General features: G+C 54.1%; 1 protein-coding gene across 2 annotated transcripts in view; it reads right to left on the bottom strand.

Annotated features, from left to right (window-relative positions):
• Positions 1-19102, bottom strand: part of GARNL3 (GTPase activating Rap/RanGAP domain like 3) — a 117320-nt gene extending 98218 nt beyond the window's left edge. For both annotated transcript variants that reach the window (XM_045846532.1, XM_045846533.1), the window contains exons 1-2: positions 18907-19102; positions 4682-4852 (exon numbers count right to left, since the gene is read on the bottom strand). In XM_045846532.1, coding sequence (XP_045702488.1) covers positions 4682-4852; positions 18907-18998 — 263 coding nt within the window. In that variant the 5' untranslated portion in view covers positions 18999-19102. The remainder of the gene's footprint in view (positions 1-4681; positions 4853-18906) is intronic.
• Positions 19103-19911: the final 809 nt, after the last annotated feature.

Genomic DNA, 19911 nt, shown 5'->3' with positions numbered 1-19911 from the left:
GACTCGAAACCAACCAAACCAAAGCAATCTGTCCCAACCAGACCCACGCAGAGCACCCACCCCTGTCTCGCCATTGTCGTTGTTGGAGCTTTGCAGGCTCGTCAATAAATCAAAGCGCTCCCATCTCTGTGTGCAATTGGTCGGGAATTAGTGACAGGAACCAGGCAAATGGAAATCAAAACGCCAATTTCCTCACTGCCAGAGTTTCATTAGCAAACGGAGCCCGAGAGCCAAGCAGGCTTCCTACCCCCCACTCTCCCCGCTGCGCCGCCCGGGAACAGCCCCCCGCGGGAGAGTGTGCTCTGTGCAGGGGCGCACGCCTGGTTGCCAGCGGGTTTGCCACGTCAGTCTCCACTGTCAGTCTCCCTCCAACAGGGGAGGCGGGGGCAGACGGGGCTCCGCACCTGACTCTGGAAGACTCGGGTGTGCTTTTCCACGCAGGAATGGGACAGGATGCGACACACAGCTCCGTGGGAAATCAGATCCCGAAAAAGAGAGAGAGGCCAGAAGGGAGGGGACAGGGCAGTCGGCCAACCTTCCCTTCACAGGAGGGAAGCAGAAGTTTCTTCTCGGAAACACGAGGACAGGGGAGTAGATTTTCCCTGAACAGCCAATGGAAGAGCCTGCTTTCCCGCACCGTGTTTTAGAATAAAGTGGCCCTTCACTCAGGAGCAAACCAGCTCTTTCAAGGCTTTTGGAAGCAGGGCTACGTGATGGGAGGTGGCAGGAGGGAGAGGAAAATGGGCTGGCCGCAGCATTTGAGGCTTCGGATCTGGTCACCCCCAAAGCCGGATCTGTCCCTTTCCTTAGTCTGGTTACAGGACCCCCTACATGCTCCTTTGTTGGCTTACGCTACCTTGAGTTGGTTTTCTGTCATTTACAATCAACAAGCCCCTCCCCAGTCCATTTACTCATTGGACTCCTGGCCTCCCTACTGTGCATAGCTGTGAAATTAGCTTCTAAAAATCAGAGCTCAATCCACCCCTTGCCTGTCTCGAAATCCATTCAAAGCCAATGTCCCAAGGATGAAGTACATCTTTCGTAGTATGTCCCTCACTCTGACTCTCCAGACCTCCTGCCACACAGGAGGCAAGCCGGGATAGGCCACCTGGGGCATCCTGCCCCCCCCTCCCCGTCTCTGCCTCAGAAAATCCACTCAAAAGAAAGCAAAGAAGGAAAGGAAGGAGCTACTCCTTGGTCAAGGCCCAGTTCACATTATTCTCTCCAAAAAATCCTTTCCTAAGTGCCCTCTGTCCCCCAAGATGTGGTGGGACCCCTCTGGCACCTGACGGCATTTATCTAATGACCTTGTCTTATTCCATCTTGGATTCTGTGCTGTCTTTTCTCAGGGTCCTCTTATTAATGGCAAGACTGACCTTCCAGCTGCCCGAGTCAAACTCCGTGGTTCCCCTTCCACATTCCACCACCTGTAAGTTTCCCTGGTGCACTCTAACCTTCCTCTTAAATGTGTCTTAAATCAGCCTCATTGCCCCTGCTTACTGTCTCTTACCTGCCCACTTTGACAGGTCTCCTGGCCACCAGCCTGGATACTGCAGTCCAGCTGCCCACAGACACCAGCTACCTTTCCGGTAGGCAACTCTGATCACGCTCTGCCCGGCCCTAAAGAGTCGGATCCCACTTCTCAGCAGGGCAGTCAAGCCCTCCCGCTCCCCAGTGAACTGGCTCCCGTCTGCCCTCCCAGACTCACTGCTCACCACTCCCCAGGGAGTGCCGGCCAAACCATACTGTTCGTGGTCCCCTCAACACCCACAGTGCTTCAGTGCTGCTGGCCTCTGCACACATGCACGTATGTCTGGGAAGGTCCCCCCGACCTCTGCCTGGGGAGCTTCCTATCCTTCAAGTCTTTCCTCCGCCCAGAATCTCCTTAGAATGCCCTAGGTAACAGCACTTTCTTAATCCCCCACCTAGTCTGGAAAGAGATGTTTTCTTTGCATCCCCAGTGCCTAGCACAAGGCTCACCACAACACAAACATCCTCAGTAAATGGCCTAATAAATGCCAGTCGCCTTTTCTGGCAGAGAGTGGGTCTTTGTGTCACCACAGTTCCTGGCACAAGGCCCCACTTTGTGCTTGGTCAGCTTGACTGGTGTCCAGTGTGGTACCATTATAGTCATTACTAGACAGTACCATGATGCCCTGCAGACACTGGCATCCCATAAACACTTTGGTCCCCACTGCAGGGCTAAGCACAGTGAGGTTAGGTTGTGGGCACTGGAGCCAGCGAGACCTAGGTTCGAATCCCTTACAGCGGTCCCTTACAGGCTGTGCGTCCTGGATACGTCTCTTAATCTTCTGGCCCTCCAGCTTCCTTATCTGTAAAATGAAGCTAACAGTAGCTACTTTATCTCGGGTTGTGTGTGCGTGCGTGTGTGTATGAAGACTAAATAAGTAAACGTGTTTAGGGTGTTTGCACAAGTACCTGGTATGCAAGTAATCAATAAATGTTGGTTGAATGAACGAGTTAATGAGTGGCACACAGACTGGCAGTTTTTAAAGACTCATCTTTCTAGCACGTTTTCCCGGAGACCCCAACATCTGCCTTTTGGTAGAATCAGTTTCAAGACCCCTACCGACTCAATCCCCTGACGGCCTCGCTAGCCCTGAGGCTGCCTATCACCAGGGCTTGGCCCCGCCCCTAGCCAGGTTCACCAATAGGGCCCAGAAGACATCGGCACGGGCTGCTTCCTCGCTGCTCATAGGCTCTGCCGCAGTCCTGCCCGCCCCTTTGACAGCATAACCCGCGCGACGCATTGTGGGGTTGGTAGTTTATAGCCAAAAGGCGGTGCCTGCCGCACAACTGTGAGGACTGTCCCTCCGCCGGGTGCTGGGAGCAAGACAGAAGGGACTCTTCTCCCCACCCCACCTTCGGCAGATGGAGCCTCAGCGTCCCTTTCCTCCCCTGCGGTGTGCCAGGGCTGCCCAGGACTCGGGTTACCAGCGGCCTCCAAAAAATGAGCCCCTTTGCTCAGAAAATTCAGTATTCACTGAAATTTTAGATTTCAGTTTGGAATCAAGGAAACGTTCAGTTCCCATATTCTCATAAACGGACGTCAGGGGCTATTTGTGGAATGTGTGGTGGTGGCTCTGAAAAGTCGGCAGTGACCGCCTGGTTTCCCTGCAGAATCCACTGGACGGAACTAGCGGTATAAATGTGCCCGGACTCTGCGAACCTTGTCTGCCTCAAACTGCATTATCTCTTAACATCAAAAAGCGACCAATGGCTCCCCATTGCCTACAATATAAAGTTCAGACCTCTTAGCTAAGCATATACGGTGCTCCATCAATACTATTCTGTATTGACTGGTGTGTGGACACATTTTTTAAAGCAGCCATTCTCAACATCTGCTGCACGTGAGAACCACCCGGGAGCTTTCCAAAACATTGGGATTTGTGTCAACCCTACACCTCGGAATCCTGGGGGCGGGGGTGGGGCGCAGGCTTCCGTATGTTTTTAAAGATCCCAGGATGGTTCTCACGCGCAGCCGGGACTGAGAACCGCCTGCCAACACGGCCGGGACACACTCTCATGGATCCGACCGCTCCCTTAGCTCTGCAGTTTGCTCTGTTGCGGGTGGCCTTCTTCGCTCTTCCTGCCTGGCTGAGCTCAGCTGCTACCCTCTCCTCCCCCGTGCTCCAGCAGCTTTCTTACTCCTGCAGCACCGGGTGTGTGTTCGTCTCCAGCGGCCCTGGAGTTACTCGGTCACTGTGTCTCCCTGCAAAGGCTGTAAGGTCCCGGAGAAAGGTCCTGAATGGCCCTCTTTTAGTCACGCCAGAGCCACTGAATCAGAATCTCTGGGGGCGGGCCTTGGGCGTAAGTTGCTTCTTAAGCCCCACAGGTGATCTTGCTCCATGCCCCTGGCTAGGAATTAGCTCCACAGAGGCACTGGGTACCCTGAGCATCAGTAAATATTCGTTGCATTGAATGGATGAAGCATCTCCCTTGTTTTTAGGGCACCTTGTTGCCTTTGATTCCCCTGGAAAGGTACGCGCCCTGCCTTGTACTACCTTCTTCCATCACTTACTCATTCATTCATCCAACAAACATTACTGCAACCACAACCAAACCCTGGGGATTCGGGAGCAAACAGGAAAACGCAGTCACCACCCTATGGGACTTAGAACCTGCGAACGTATTAGTTATAGGACAGTTATTACCACTTCTGAATAATACTGGATATTTCCTCCCTCTAGATACTATTTGCTATTCAAGGGTAAGGAAATCTCTTATTTCCTTATATCCACAGTATGTTGCTGGCACATAGAAGGCATTCTGCAAATCTTTACTGAATCAAGGCAACGCATGTCATAGCACTTATCGCCCAGTGGTTATCGCCCAGTAGTTAGGATCTCTCTGTGCAGTTACTTGATCAATGGCTCCCTGTCCCACCAGCTGTAAACCCTCTGACGATAAGCACTGAATGTATTTTGCTCACTATGGGGGGGCCTGGCTGAGTAGGTGCTCAATGAATATCGCTGAGTACAACAAAAAAGTATATGAACAAGACATCGCTAAGAACAAAAACGAAATCTCCCAATTCAATATCCACTCCTTCTCCCTCCCTACGCTCCTGACAAAAGGGGATTTTCTCCCTGGGCAATGAGGGATTCTAGGGTACGGGGAACGCGAGCCCGAACAGATGATGTTTCTGTTACTTACTTACAGGTTGACCTGGGACTCTACTTCAGGGTCTTTCGTCGGCCATGGCTGCAGGGACTGGATGCCAAAGGAGAGAGACGACTTTGCTTTCCAGAGGAGGGAGTGTGCGACCTGACCCCCGCAGGACCCCTTCGTCAGCGGATCCATCGGCGGGCCTGGAGGCTGGAGTGCTGTACTGAAGCAGAGGGGGTCGGGAAAGGCACTGAGAACGGAGAACGAGACGTGCGGGCCAGTCGCTGGCTGACGCTGGCACCACCACCCAGAGGCCAGCCCCATTCGCCAGTTAGGGGTCCAGGGGTCCCGCCGAGCCCGAATCATGCCCTCACTGCAGGAAATGATGCCCGAGCGTGCTGGGGGCAGGAAGGCACCGTCCACACTCTACCGCGTCCCTCAGCAATGAGTGACGTCATCCATACTGTGTGGTCAGCAGAGGCCAAGGGATGAGGACAGTGAGCATTTACACCACAACGGACTCATTGAGGAAAGGGCAGCATTCACCCAGGAAGGAAGGGGCAGCTACGTCTGGAGTGCTTTGGGGGAATGGTTAGCGGTGGGACCTCATGCTCCTCACAGTGTGCGTCCAGGGGAGCTGAGACTGTCGCCTACTTTCCCACTGAAGTGTCCCAGAAAAGCCAAGGGAAGGACTTACACTGCCCACAGCACTGCAGACACAGAGGACCAAACCCACATGTCCAGAGGGCGGACGGGCAGAGAGTACGCGAGCAGTGGGCGCTTGCTGAACTGATGCACAGGTTGTTCGTGGGAACAAATTGAGAAATGCATCCCCAAAGCCTGCCTGCTCCCTCCGGTGGGGCCCCAGCGAGGGAGGTGGGACGGTGGCTGGGGGGCGGGGGGCGGGGGGGCTGCTTTGCTGGGAAGAGGTAGGCACCCCGCTCCCGGGGCTGGAACTACCTTCTGAGCCACTGAGCCGGCTCTCGACTCACCTCTCCCTCAAGTGACGGCCAGACAAGCAAACAAAACCCAGTGACTTGAAAATGGAAAATAAAAATGAGAAGGAACTCTTTTTAATGTCTTCTGTGTAACTTATTTTTATTGAGTTCATTGGGGTGACAGTGGTTGATAAAATTATACAGTGTCAGGTGTACAATTCTGTAACATGTCATCTGTGCATTGTATTGTGTGCTCGTCACTCCAGGTCTCCTCCCACCACCACTTGCCCCCGTGTCTTCTTCCACACCCACCCCTGCCCCCACTCCGGTCATGACCAGGCTGCTGTCGGTGCCCGTGAGCTTGTTCATTTGCTTGGTTTTTTTTTTCCTTAATCCCTTCACCTTTTTCATCCAACCCCCTAACTCCTCTCCCCTCCGACAGCTTACATTCTATCTTTTATTTTAATCTTGAATTACTAAGATTATTTCTGTTTTAGCCCTTTACACTTTAAATTTTGTTTAAAAATGCCTAAATGCTAGTTCTTTAAAACCCTTCCCATCATTTCATTTTATCTTTTTGCCATAACTCTACCCCTAGTTTCTGGGGTCTTTTTTTTTATACTTGCATCTATTTCTTCAGCTTCCTTGTCTAACCGCCCAGATTCGGCCTCATCACTGTTCATTTTGATCCTTTCACTCATCTCCGTTATCTTTCCCAGTCTGAACTTGCTAATTTAAAAAATGTACAGTCCCCTAATCTTCTGACATGCTTTATCTTAATTGCCTGGCTATTGAAAATAGCCAGCAGTGGAAGAACTTCTTGGGAAGCCGGTGGAGTACGTGCTCATTCGCACAACTCTTTGGACCCCATGAAAATAACCAAAAATAGCCCAATAGTCGAGGGAAACCCGTTGGAACAAGAGAATGGCCACCTCCGTGCTGTAACTCTGAAGGTCCATGCGCACAGCAGAGTGTGGATGCGCGGAGAGCGAACCCCGGCTCTGCGTCTAGCGCGGTAGGGAAACGAGCATGCGTGCTCGCGAGGCCTGACTGCGGGCGGAGGAGGCCGGGCAGCGGCAGCGTGGGCCGCTCGGGCCGCTCGGGCAGGAGCTGCTGCTGCTGCTTCCTCTTTCCTCCCAGGGCCCCAGCTTTCTAATACAGCGGAGGTCGTGGCCTAACCTGAGCAAGGCTGAAGGAGAGAAGAAAACGTCCATCTTAGGAGCTGTTTGAACTCTTGAATGATATTAACCAGAGGCCTATTTGAACCCCCTACAAAAAGGCCCATGAGTCGGAAAATCACACCGACCGAGGCACTCTTTGGAGAGACCTGTTTGTCCTAAAGGGAGGGTCGTGGGGACAGCTGAAAATGCAAGGGAAGTCCTGCCGTGGGTCGCACACACCACAGGTACAGGGGACCCTCCAGATCTGGGGACGCCTGGGGACAGAGTACAGTCAGACGGACGTTCCCACAGCCCCTCCCTGTACGCTTCCACCGCCAGAGAAGAGTCCAGGCCAGAGCTCTAGCCCAAGGACTGAAAGAGATTCACTGTTGCTCAGACAGAAGGCAAGGGGGCTCCAGGGGGCCGGCCCCTGTCATCACCAGGCATGCGCAGACCCAGGCGGAACTGCTCCGGTTCAGAGATGAACGGGCAGGAATCAACTAGCACCGGACCTGTGAAATGAGCTTTGCAAAGGCAGGTGAGGGGTTTAGATCAGAAGCTTTCTAACAGGGAGCAGATGAACAATATACAAGCTTTGTTTTCTCAAGAAAATGAAAGAGCAAGAACCTCTCAAAACAAAAGATCAAAAAATGCAAGACAGACTTCACAAGGCTCCGGGATAAAGCTGCCAGCATGTGGCAGGAAGAAAGCTGATTCACAGTGCGGAGGTGCTTCCCCGGACAGGGGTCGCGGGAGAGTGCGCCTGCGGAGAAGAAATCAGGGCGCCTGTGAGGGCGAGTGTGGGGTTTTTCATTAGACTGGGGACAGCTCTCAGAAGCCACAGTTCCCAGTTTCCTCCTCCCCCGCGGTGACTCCCAAGCCCTCAGTGCGCCCTGAATGTTAGTACTGAGAGTCTAAATGGAGGGCAGTGATGAGAAACGTGGCCTGCTTCCCAGTGAGCCCTCCGCCGATGGCCACGAGGGAGCAATAGCAGTCACGGAGAGCTGGGGGCGGGGCCGCAGGGGGTGAGCCTCTGCGGCGGCAAGGCCAGGCCTACTGGGGCCCAGCGCTGCAGCGAGAAACAGGCCAGAGGAACACAACCGCGGCCCTGGGCCGGCTCAAACACTGGCAGGTAGACCCCTGCGTGCAGCAGAGTGGCCTGACAGGCAGCGAGGTCTCGACTCCGGCTCCTTGGACCTGGCAGGCATCGCCCCCAGCGCCGGCCGCACGGATCACGGAGCTTCAGCCCGACTGCGCGAGGAACCGAGAAACTGCCAGAGCCACGCCCACTCTGTTGTACGAGTTGCCTCGCTCAGTCCAGGGGCTGAACACGACCTCAGCCCAAGCCCAGATCATCTTTCTTGCCTATCTCCAAACCCACATCCGCTTTTGGGCTCTGAGCTGGAGCAGCAGGCAAGGGAGCAGCAGTCCCCTGCAGAGCGGGGGGCACTGGGAGGACACATTCCCTCTGTCCCCAAATCTAAACTGCCCCTGCCCACACACAGCCACTCCCTGTCCGGTACCCCTCTTCCTTCACAGCACTCAGCACAATGCAAGGCTTCCCAGCCCTGCTTTTTCCCCGCTGGAACACTGTCTGCCCCCACCCACTAGCACGTCAGCGCCATGGCAACAGGACCCCCAGGTCTTGCCCATGGTGTGTCCCCAGTGCCTAGCACACAGAGGTGCTCAGCAAACAGTGGTTGGATGGATAGTGACCATGTGAGTGCCACAACCGTGAGGGAAAGAGTCATTTGGAACAGGGGCATGCAGTCAGGCTGATTTGGTCCTCTTTTTCCTTTATCCTCACCCCAGGACGTGGTTATTGATTTCAGAGAGGGGAAGGGAGGCGGGGAGAGGGAGAGAAACATCGATGCAAAAGAGAAATATTGATCGGTTGCCTCTTGTACAGGACTGGACCTGCAACCCAGAAATGTGCTCTGACGGGGAATTGAACCTGCAGCCCCTCCAGTTTCTGGGACAACGCTCCAGCGAACTGAGCCGCACTGGCCAGGGCTTGGCCTTTCCTGAATGAGGTCACTGGTGGCTGCAGCAGGCCACTGTGGGAGCCGCTCAGTTTTCTTGCCAGTCTCTGACAGGCAGCTGCTGTGTCAGGACCGACAGTCGCAGGGAGCGGGCGATCCCTCTGCAGAACACTGCTCCAGGCCGGGCCGACGGCAGTGATTCTAGAAAACACTTCCTGGCTGGCAGCTCTTCCGAAGACCGGAAGACAGGCATTTCTGTCCTGACTTCCATTTGCGCTCAGAGTCTGGAGTCACTGTCACTCACGGTTGGGAAGCCCACTTCAGGCGGTCACCGGAGGCTGGGTCTCCCGTGTTTACCACCGCACCCTCTGAAGCGGCTCCCAGGCTGGCGTGCCAGGCACGCAGCGGCGCGCCGACGTTCAGGAACCTTCCCTAGCGTGCTACCGACTTCTGATTGATGTGTCTGGTTTATTTTTGCTAGATCGAAGGAAGATGCTGTGTGTGGCAGGTATGGTGGGGCCACTTGCTCAGGGCCCATTGCGACCCCACTCCAGGGTGCAGAAGCCAGAAAACCACAAGGTCAACGTCCTCACCTCCTTTGCAGTTCGGGGTTCTGCCTGGGACTCAGGTCCCTCAACTCGGATGCGCTCAGGAGAGACTCTGATCTGGAGCGGAGCCAGGCAGATGCGGGGAGAGGACCCGGGGCACCATTTGTGGGCCGCAGCAGAGCTGTGGCGGTTCTGGAGGCGGCAGGTGGTGGGTTCCGTCGCTTTCTGAAGCAGCGGTGGCAGCTCTGGGGCTCAGAGCAGAGTCGGGAGTGTGGCTGTGCAGTGAGTGAAGGTGGCAGCAGCCTCTGGACCACTCGGTTTCTTGTTATGAAGTGGCAGCTCCCCCAATCGTGCGGGGCACAGTGGTCCTGGGGGCTTGGAGCTGTTCCTGGGAGCTCAGACGGGTGTCTGCCGTCCCAGTCCGCCGACAACTTTGTGAGCGCATAATCCCCCATATCGCTGTTACATCTCGTCTGCTTCCAGGAGGCGGAGCGCTTTCTGTGGTAGGCAACAGATCACGAACGGTCACAGCGACCGCTGTCACACTGGATTTTGAGGCCGCCAGTTCACAGGCCCCGGTGCAGAGCGGAGAGCAGGGCACCGCTCCCTTCCGGCTGGTGCAACAGCATCAGTTCCAGTGGGCGGCGAACAGAGGCGGCGTGCTCTAACGGGGGTGCGTAGGAACTCTGCCGTGTGAGTGTAAAACAGAGCTGGACCAAACACTGAGCTTTCTGCTCAAAGAGCAAGGCGGGGCTGAAGGGCAACCGAAGAGCAGCACACTGACTGCAGATGCTTCTAAGGTCCCTGCCGTCCTGGAGCAGCGACCGTGCGCCGTTGTCACGGACCTGCTACATGTGGTTTTGAGTCTTCTGCTGGGCGCCGCCAAAAACTGTTGGACCAACTCTGCGTGTGGCTGAGAACACAGGGAACTTGAGAAACACAAGTCTAGCCTATAGATGCTTTCACGTCTCCAGTGATACAAACGGTGCTGCGTCTTGCAGTGAGTGAGCCGCGTGGGGCGCACTGGCTGCTGGGATGCACTTCCGTGCCCTGAGTCCGGGCTGTTTCATCACCCCTGAGCCCTCGGTGATTTCAGGGCTAGCTCAGGGCCAGAGGCGGGGCGACCTGACTCCTTTTTCATGACCCTTTTCAAATGTGGCAAGACGGCTATTACATCCTCCATGAATTTTCTCTTTTTTCAAGTGATATACCCCTCCCCTACACAAATCTTTTCCCTTTACTGGATCATTCCCAGCAGATATAAACATCTCTATAAAACAAAGGCCAAAGGAAAAAAAAAGACCCCAAAACAAGTCAAATCAAACAACCAGTTTTTCAACTCGCACCCCCCCCCTCCCCTGTGCAGGGTTGATGCCCACTGTTTGCAGTTCCTCCCTCTGCATTATCTCCTGAGGCCCGTCCAGGGAGACCCCCGCCCTCGCCCTCCCCGAGGAACGGCTCTTGTCAAAGGCCACCGGCGGACACGTCACGCCAAGCCCAATGGCCAGTTCTTAGTTCTTCGTTTTGTTGGGCCATCAGCAGCATCTGACACAGAAAAATCATTCCCTCTCCGTTTTTTCAGTGTTTATTGACACCAATTTCCCCCAATAAAAATGTCTTTAACGCCATCATGTATCTGTGACACGACGGCTCCACCTTTAAGTCTCGAAGCGTGACTTTCACTCGGGACTTAAGTGCACGGGTAACCAAAGTCCATCACATCACAGTTGTTCCTCCTGACCCATGAAGTTACTTAGCGATTCCCTTTCCTAAAGGTTCCTGTCACCCTTCGCCCCGCATCTTCTGACCCTGCCCTGTTTCACGGTGAGTCAGTCGCCGCACAGGACGAAACAAAAGCCTCGACGCCTCCTTCAAACGTCTCCTACCCGAGGGCCCAAACCTGCGCGGTCCAGTAAGGTAGCCCCAAACCTCATTTGACTGTTAAGCACCTACTGTGTGAACCGGGGTGCTGCGAGTATAAAACACACACCTGATTTCAGACAGTACAGGGGAAAAAGGTAAATCATCTTCATTATTTTTAATCTTTCTCCTCGCTTTGAGACCACCATGGGTGTGGTCTGTGTTTCCCCACATCTCCGCATTCGCGTGTAGCTTTAGAATCCTCTCCCCCGCCACCGGGAAAACCAGCAGCAGGTCCCACTGCTCAGGCCAAACCGCTTCTGATTTTCTTACAGCGTTATCTGTCAGACTGCATCTCTGTTCGGACCTTCAGCTCTGGAAACCAGACAGCCAAACGTGATTTCTCATATTAACTTCCCAAAGCAAAACTAATTTGACTGCTGTCTTCCTCCAAGAAAGGAAGCTGGTTTGTATTAACGTGAACTCTTAGTGAATAATAAAAGATGGTTTTTCTCCTTCTCATCGGAGAGCAGACATAATATGAAAACTAATTTTCTTCTGCCGGCCCTGGGAGCCCATTAGGTCAGCCCAATACAGGGCAGCACTTAATAGTCCTTCCCAGGAAGTCTGCTGTGTTTCCACAAGAAGCCGACAGCAGCAGACTTATTTGTGATTAAACAGTCACAGGCCTGACTCACACAAAAAGGATAATGACAGAATATGGGAGAAGGAAGACTATGTAAACAGCGCACATTAAAATAGCTGTTTACAAAACTACCTGGAAAAACGTGTCTCCTGGAAAAAACAAACAAACCGACAAAATCTGTCAGGAAGCCATGAGTCGGGAGAAACAGAAGGAAGAGAGGAAAAGTAGGTGACCCAATGCATAATGGGTAATTGTTCTTTTCTGCTCCAATCTCGGCCTGGAACGCCCATATGCAGGAACAAGGAGGCATTTGTTTGGCATCAAATATGTTCTTGCGAGGCGTGGGTTAGATGCATCACTAATAAGGAAGCCGCTACGTAGGAAGCAATATTTGGGAAAGTAGGAAATATGTTGTTTTCCATTTGTAGCTCACAAGCTTCTGCCCATGCAGGGCCCTGCGCCCACTGTGCCCAAATGTAGCAGGCACAGTGTGGCCGCTCACCCAAGGTAGTCTGTCATGACAAGAACTTAACGCACGCACACAGAAACCCCAGCTCTGTGACTCTGGGCTGGCATCGGTATTTTGGAAAGCTTCCCAGATATAATGGTCCTTTTTTATTTATTTTTATTATTATTTATTTATTTATTTATTTATTTTTTTTGCTAAGCCAGTACCCACCTCTCTTATGGTAATATTGGGTTGGCCAAAAGTCCACTATGTTTTTTCTGTAGGGTGGCTCTAGTGGCGCTTAGTTATCTTTAAGTTCATTTGAAACAATTTTGTGACAGCTGTCATATCAGCATTCATTTAAAAAAACTTATCAGAATCGGTGCATTTTTGTGCAACCATTTTAACACTGAGGATGGAAGAAAATAAGCGACATTGTTGGCATAGTATGCTTTATTATTTCAAGAAAGGTAAAAACGCAACAGACACGCAAAAAAAGTCTTGTGCAGGCATGGAGAAGGTGCTGTGACTTATTGAACATGTCAAATGTCATTTGCGGAGTTGCTTGGTCCTATTGACATTTTGGCCAAATGGGGCCAAATAGCGACAACTCTGCTGTGGGCCATCTTACGCATCGGAAGATGTTTAGCAGCACTCCTGGCCTCTACTACTAGAAATGAAGAGCAGAAAATAGCCAACAGACTCAAAATATCCAAATCAATAAAGTTATTGGTAAAAATAAAAAAACCAAATGTCTTATTTTATGGAAAAAACAGCAGACTTTTCGGCCAACTGAACAGTACTATGACTTCTATCCTGTGGACCATCGCTATGTCTTTGTCTCTTGTGGATGGAAGTGATCCAACCCCTCACGTCTGGGCTGGGCACGTGACCCAGCCCGGCCAGCCAGCACGTTTTACCCCTGTCTGGCCAAAATGACTGGTTCAGGTATGAGCACAGAACCCAAGAGAGCCAATGAAGGTTAAGCCTGTAACATTCTCGAACCAATGGGAAGAGGCCCTGTCTTTCTGTTGGGACTGCACATTGGTAGAAAGCATGCCTGGAATAGTTCACTTTCTTCGCCTCCATGAGGAAAGATGTGGAGCAGAAGAAAGCCAACCCAGAAAGGAGACGGGACTCCTGGTGACATCATTGGGGTACCTGCACCTGTCCTCTCCCAAAGCGTGGTCGTGCCCAGCGTTTGGCAATTGCATGAACCAAGAATTCTCCTTGGCATGTCATTCATAGCTGTCAATAATCTTCTAAAAACATTTAGCAGCTGGCCAGGCACCAATCAGAACAGATACCAGTGAGTTACTAGTCCTGCTTGTGGCTGAAACACTGCCCCATGGGGATGACCGCCGGGTAGTTGGGAGTGAGACCCACGTGCCTCTGAGTCTGCGCCCTGTGATCCCAGCCTCCACTGTCACCCGGAATCAGAGCCGCAGGCATGAACGATGGGTGACAGGTACAACGAAGTAAGCTTCGCCTTTGTGGTCAGGGAAAGGCAACAGAGCTGCCCGGTAACCCAAAGGCTTGCCTTGCGACGTGGTTATGCCTGTAGACACGACCGACAGAGGCTGGAGGGCCGGCTGCAAGCGCGGTCATGGAAGAGAACCCTGAGTTGCCCCAATGGAGTGGTTGGACCATCCACTTCGGCTGCGTCCTTGGGGCGGCAGCACGGGCGTTCCCTGTGAGCTTGGTGGAAACACAGTCACGGGCCCGCCGGGACGTAGCGCGTGTCTGCGGGTGCAGCCCGGGAGCCCTCCCGGCGACTCCCACGCACGTGAGGACTGGGAACCACCGTGTCAGGCTAGAGAGCGCCGGTTCTCACCGTTTCCTGAGCTCCAGCCCCGGGGACGCTGCGTGAGCAGATCGGAGCTGGAGAACGTGCGTTTCTAGCCAATTTCTGGATAGGGCTGGTGCTGCTGGTCCAGAGAGTGTGCTCCGGGATCCGCTGTCTCGGAGGCCGATCCCCGGGATGCCTCAGGTTCCATCAGCGTAGAGGTCCTCTGACCTCTGGGGTGGGCCTTGCGAGCCAGTCCTGCTGGTAGGTAACCTTGGTAACGCCCTGGCTCACCTGTGTCGGCTCGGTGAAGTGCCGCGGCCCAAATGACCCAGCTCAGCTGACGTGGAGCAGTTAAAGATAACTCGGGTTCATTAACCGTATCCACAAAGTCACAAAAGATAACAGGTATATTTTTGGAATATATCTTGAAGCAACAACCACAATAGGGAGACCTATTGGCCTCCCTCACACAAAGCAGGTGTTTCTGCACCTCTCGTCTCTGAATCACCCCCGAAAGTGTTTTCCCAGCCAGTCCTAACCGGCACCCTGCACACCTCTCACCCTCCTCAACCCCTCTGTTCTCGTATCTGCAGCTCCAACACGGGAGAAAGAAAGGCAGGGCTTTGCTCTGGGGGCAGGGGAGGGGAAACATGGAACGGGCAGAGCTAGGATTTTAGCAAGGCAAAGGAAGGGAAAGGTGGAGAACTTTCATATAAATGTTACTCGCTTTTGTCCAAAAATGTTACCATTTAGTATGCTTTGTGCCAGACACTGGTTTCGGCACTTTGCATAAATCAGCTCGCTTAACGCTCCACTCCATTCCGTGAGACAGGCGTGGCTGTCATTTTTCAAATGAGTTATCCAGGGCTCAGCGGGGTTAGGCCACTTGTCCAAGGCCACACGCACAGCACGTGCAAGGACAGAAACTTGAACCCAGGTCTGCCTCATTCCAAAGCCCTGGTTCTCGAACGCTCTATGATATGCCTTCCTACCAAATCGGGACACAGACATCTAGGTAAGTGGCTTCACAGCATAAGCGCCTGGCCCCCATAGCCTCCAGGCTTCCCAGCGAGCCTTTCTCACTGCCACCTGCCTGGGTGCCGCCCGCCCAGGCCGCCCCGAGCTCCTGCACATGCATTATGTTCTGTGTTTGCTGGCCAGTCAGCAGAGCTGACGGGGTCCTTTAGCAAATAGAGTTGCCATCCTGAAAGAAATGCCTCTTTTTTCCCGATGTCCACGAGATGACTGAGCAAATACTATTGGACCAGACGCTAAACAGGAAGCAGTGGCATTTAAACTCGGTACCATAGGAAATGCGGAGTAAGTGGGGACTTTGGAGTAAGGGAGGCTAATCTGGCAACGTGCCCACCAGTGCAAACAGGCTCTCACCACTGCCGCCCAGCAGAATCACCTGCAGAACTTCCCAGGCATCCATACACCCTCTTACCGCCCTGGCCTCTCCAGAACAACAGCCATGCGGTAGGGACCCACACACGTGCATGGTTATGAAGTTTCACAGGTTAATTCTTCTGTTGGCAACAAAAGCCCACTCTGTCCAACAGAAGGCAGCTCTTCACAAATTCACTTAAGAGTGAGACTATTCTCATTAGTAGATTAAACAGGGATTTTGTTTAAAAACAACAAAAGACAGCCCTGGCTAGTGTAGCTCGGTGGACTGAGCGTGGGCCTGTGAACCAAAGAGTCACCAGCTTGATTCCCAGTCAGGGCACATGCCTGGGTTGTGGGCCAGCTCCCCAGTAGGGAGCGTGTGAGAGGCAGCCACACATTGATGTTTCTCTCCCTCTCTTTCTCCTCCCCTTCCCCTCTCTCTAAAAATAAATAAATGAAATCTTTAAGAGAATTTTAAAAAACCCCCAAAACTTAGGAGAAATTGTAGATGGCCATTGATCTGTTTTAAGTTAGGGATGTCTCTTCTAATTAAGCCCAAACAGGAGGAATAAATAGATTTGATTAATTTTTTAAAAGATAGTAAAAGCTTTATCAACAAATACCATAAACAAAGTTAGAACGCAAATAATGAACTGCAAAAAATATCTGCTACATATTTGACAAAAAATTAATTCCCTCAACTAATAAAAAGCTCTCCCATTCAATAAAAAATAAACATTCCAAAGGAAAAATGGACAAAGTGGATGTGTATATTTCATTAAAAATACACATTATAAATAAGTACGAGAACAGTTTCATCCCCCGATTAAACAAAGAAATTTCAATTACAATAAGGTGCAGCTCTGGGGAGTATTTGCAGATGGCGATGCCTAGCGCGGGCGGAGTGAAAGCAGGCACATTTACGTGTTTGTGGGAGAACTGTGGACTGGCCCCACTTTCCAGTGGGCAATTTGGCACTATGCCAAGTGTTCATTCTCTTGGATCCAATAATCCTCATCGTTTCTCCACGTTTATCTTAAGGGAATGATTGCCTCTTCACACGCAGGCTAATGCACATGGGTTCAATGTGCCTTTAGTGAAAATGAGAAACTGGCAATAAAGTGCATATACCATAATAAAGGATGAGTTAAATAAATTGTCCTCCAGCAACCATATTTTCTTTTTTTTAAATATGGTTTATTTTTTAAAGATTTTATTTTTATTTATTTATTGTTTTTAGAGAGGGGAAGGGAGGGAGAAAGAGAGAGAGAGAGAAACATCAGTGTGTGGCTGCCTCTCACATGGCTCCCCACTGGGGATGTGGCCCGCAACCCAGGCTTGTGCCCTGACTGGGAATCGAACCTGCGACGCTTTGGTTCGCAGCCCGCGCTGAATCCACTGAGCTACGCCAGCCAGGCCAACATAAAGTATTTTCATCAACAGAAAGTGGTCATCACTGTTTCTAAGGTCTGTATGCTAGTACCATGGGGTGTTACATAGAGCCGGGGAAAACCCCCTGGAAGCCAAGAAGTCATTTAGTCTTCCAGGTACAAGGTCACGAGGACCAGGGAGGGGGGCGGTGCTGAAAGTGAGAATTCAGAGGAAGAAAAACATTTCCTATCTGGTGCTGTCTAATATTGTCGACATTAGTCATGCGGGGCTATTTAAATTTAAGTTAATGAAAGTTAAATAAGATTTTAACTCCATTTCTTAGCTGCATTCGCTGTATTTCAAGTATTGCTCTCAAGTTGTTGAGAGCCGCAAGTGCCACTGGCTACAGCATCCGGCCGCAGGGACCACAGGGTGACCTGAAAGTCCCACCACCCAGCGCCGCTGGAAATGTTCTTCCTCAAGCCTGGGCCTGGCTTTGGGCTCGTCCCTTCTCCCTCATCTCTTGGTACACCCTCTCTCATCCTCACGTTCCAGCAACAAGAGCGTAGGCACGGGAACAGCCCAGGATGCATCTGTCTGGGTCTCCCAGTCCAGTGGCAACGGCGTATCGCCCAGGTCATTACACACCGTGGAAGAGCGTCGTGTGCGCGGACTGTGGACAGAGCACAGAGCTCAGGGCCAGGGAAGCCTTCCCAAAGCAGGAGGGGTGGGCATTATCCAACAAGGAGAGGAAAGACTATTCTAAGCAGAGAAAGGAGCAAGGCTTGAGTAAAGGCACAGACGAGAAGAGGCATGGCCTAAGAGAAGAATTACCAGCTGGTCAGGCATCAACTCACTCAACAGAGAGTAAATGTCTGTGACGGCCCAGGCCCGAGCCAGGTTCTGGGGACAGAGCAGTGGACAGGACAGCAGTGCTCCTGTTCTCAGGATGCTTATACTCTGGCCCAGCAGTGCGAGCACCTCAGGGGTGAGGCGAGGTGGGCGAGGACCTCACTTCTCGTATCTAGGATCCTGCTTTGCTTTGTTTTTTTTAGTCGAGCAAGTGAAGCCTCTTTTTGGCCTCAGCGAGGACCAGAGTCCTCTCTCCTGTCTCCTTGTCTCCCACCCCAGTCCCCATCGCTGCGGAGGGAGACGGAGGGTTCCTGGGGCAGGCTGGCGGTGGGGGCGGGGTGGCTAGGTGGCGGAGGAGCACAGCGGACAGTTTCGGTAAGACCCCTCCTGCGGGCAGTGAGGATGGGGATTGGAGAGGAGGGAGAAGACAGACGGGAGGTCTGGTGGGGAGGCTGCTGGAGTCATCTAGAAGAAGCGCAGGGGGAGGGGGTGGAGCTGAAAAATGGCAGGGCCAACTTCAGTGATGCCGGAGCGGGAGAAGGCACTCCAAGTTAGGAAAATGCTCGCCGAGGGAATGAGTCTGGCAGAGCGGAGGGAGCGCCGTGCAGCCCGTGTTTGTGGGTCAAGGTTCCAGGGAGGAGAAGGAACTGAACACCTCAGGGGAGTTCCCCAGGCCAGAGGAAGGGGGCCAGGCGGGGCACGGGCACTCGCGGCGGGGGAAGGGGGCCCGCGGGTCCGAGAGGCGCGAGGGGCTCGCCGGCCGCGCCAGGATGGGCGGGGCGGCGAGGCAGCAGGTGTGCACGGCCCGTGGAGCGAGGACGTGGAGCCTGCTGCCGGCCGGGGTCCTGGGGCAGCGCAGAACTGCTCCCAGGAAGAGGAGACCTTCCTGGGGTTTAGTGGGGCTATTCCCCGCCCTTGTCCTTGAGCAGTTTACAAGAGGCAGGCAGGGCACGTTCGTTTCGCCACAGCCTGAAATCCGCCCAGAACCACCGCTTTGCTCGGGGCCTGCCACAGAGCCGACGCTTTGCGGGACTCTCGTCAGGTCTGGGTTCCCGACGCTCCAGGTGCTTCTCTGGAGCGACCCCCCTTCCGCACCTGCCTCTCAGGCGCCCCAGTGCCCCCCAACCCCTGTCCGCTTGGCCCGGGCGCCTCGCCCGATACCCTCAGACCGCCCGCCCGCAGCGACCCCTCCCTGCGCTGCCGCCTCGCAGCCCCTGTTTCCCTCCGACCGTCACCCCCTTTTGCCCCCCGCAACGCGGCCGTCTCCCGCTTCCGCCCCTCCCGGCCGCGGTACCTGGGGCTCTCGAAGCTGCACCCCCTGCGCCGCAGCGCCGCCCTCTTCTGCCGCAGGAGCGCAGCTGCCTCCCCACCAAACTCCGGCTCCATCGCCCCGGGCGGGGACCGCGGGCTCGGGCGCACTCGGGTGGGCTCGGGCTTCGGCGGGGCTCGGCGGGGCTCGGAGGGCCGCTCGGCTCACGCGCTGCAGCCCACGCCCCGCCCCGAGCACTCCGGCCCCGCCCAGAACTTCGGCCCCTCCCACTCCTTGCTCCTCCGAGGGGTCCAGGCCCCGCCCTGGCCTCCCCACCCCCAGAACTTCAGCCCCTCCCACTCGACGCTCCTCCGCTGAGCTCAGCGCCCCGCACCAGCCTCTCCCGCACTCCTGCCACGCCCATCCCGCGCCGGCCCCCCTGGGGTCCCCGGTGCCACCTCTCTGCATCTCTGCTCGGCCTACACTCACCAAACGCCCACTCTGGAAGGTCTACGACCCCGCCCCTCCCGCTTCTGGCCCCTCAGCACTGACCCAGGCCGCACCCACCTTCCGCTCCACTACTGAGCTCAAGCGGGGCCCCTGCCCTCACCCCAAGAGTCAGCTTTCTGGAGCGTTGCTCCTCCACAGCTCAGTATCCCCCGCCCTTTCTAAGGAAGCACTGCTCCTCTGGAAGCCGCCCTTCCCGGTGATTCGCCTACAGGCACGGCTCCGCCTTTTCTCTCCAAAGCCCCCAGACTGCAGGGCTCACTCCAGCGACCCTCCGCAACCCCGCGGGGGCCGGAGCTCTGCCCTCAGCCCCGCCCCAATCTGGCTCCGCCAGCGCTCCTGGCCCCGCCCATTCCAGCTCAACTCCTCCGGCGCCGAGACCCCGGTTCCCTGTGCGCAGGAGTACCATGCCCTCCTTCGGGGCTAAATGGGCATTCTCCTGCACAGTCGGCGTTAGCTCGCAGATCTCTCCATCGACCAAGAGGCGATATTCCGGCCTCCTGGAGGTCGTTTGTGGCGCCCGACGCAGTGAGCCTGGGGGCT

Source organism: Phyllostomus hastatus, unplaced genomic scaffold, assembly GCF_019186645.2.
Source record: "Phyllostomus hastatus isolate PE091 unplaced genomic scaffold, TTU_PhHast_1.1 phas_contig_495, whole genome shotgun sequence".
Taxonomy (NCBI): Eukaryota; Metazoa; Chordata; class Mammalia; order Chiroptera; family Phyllostomidae; genus Phyllostomus; species Phyllostomus hastatus.
The sequence above is the reverse complement of the archived record's forward strand: the minus strand, read 5'-3'. Positions and strand labels throughout refer to the sequence as shown.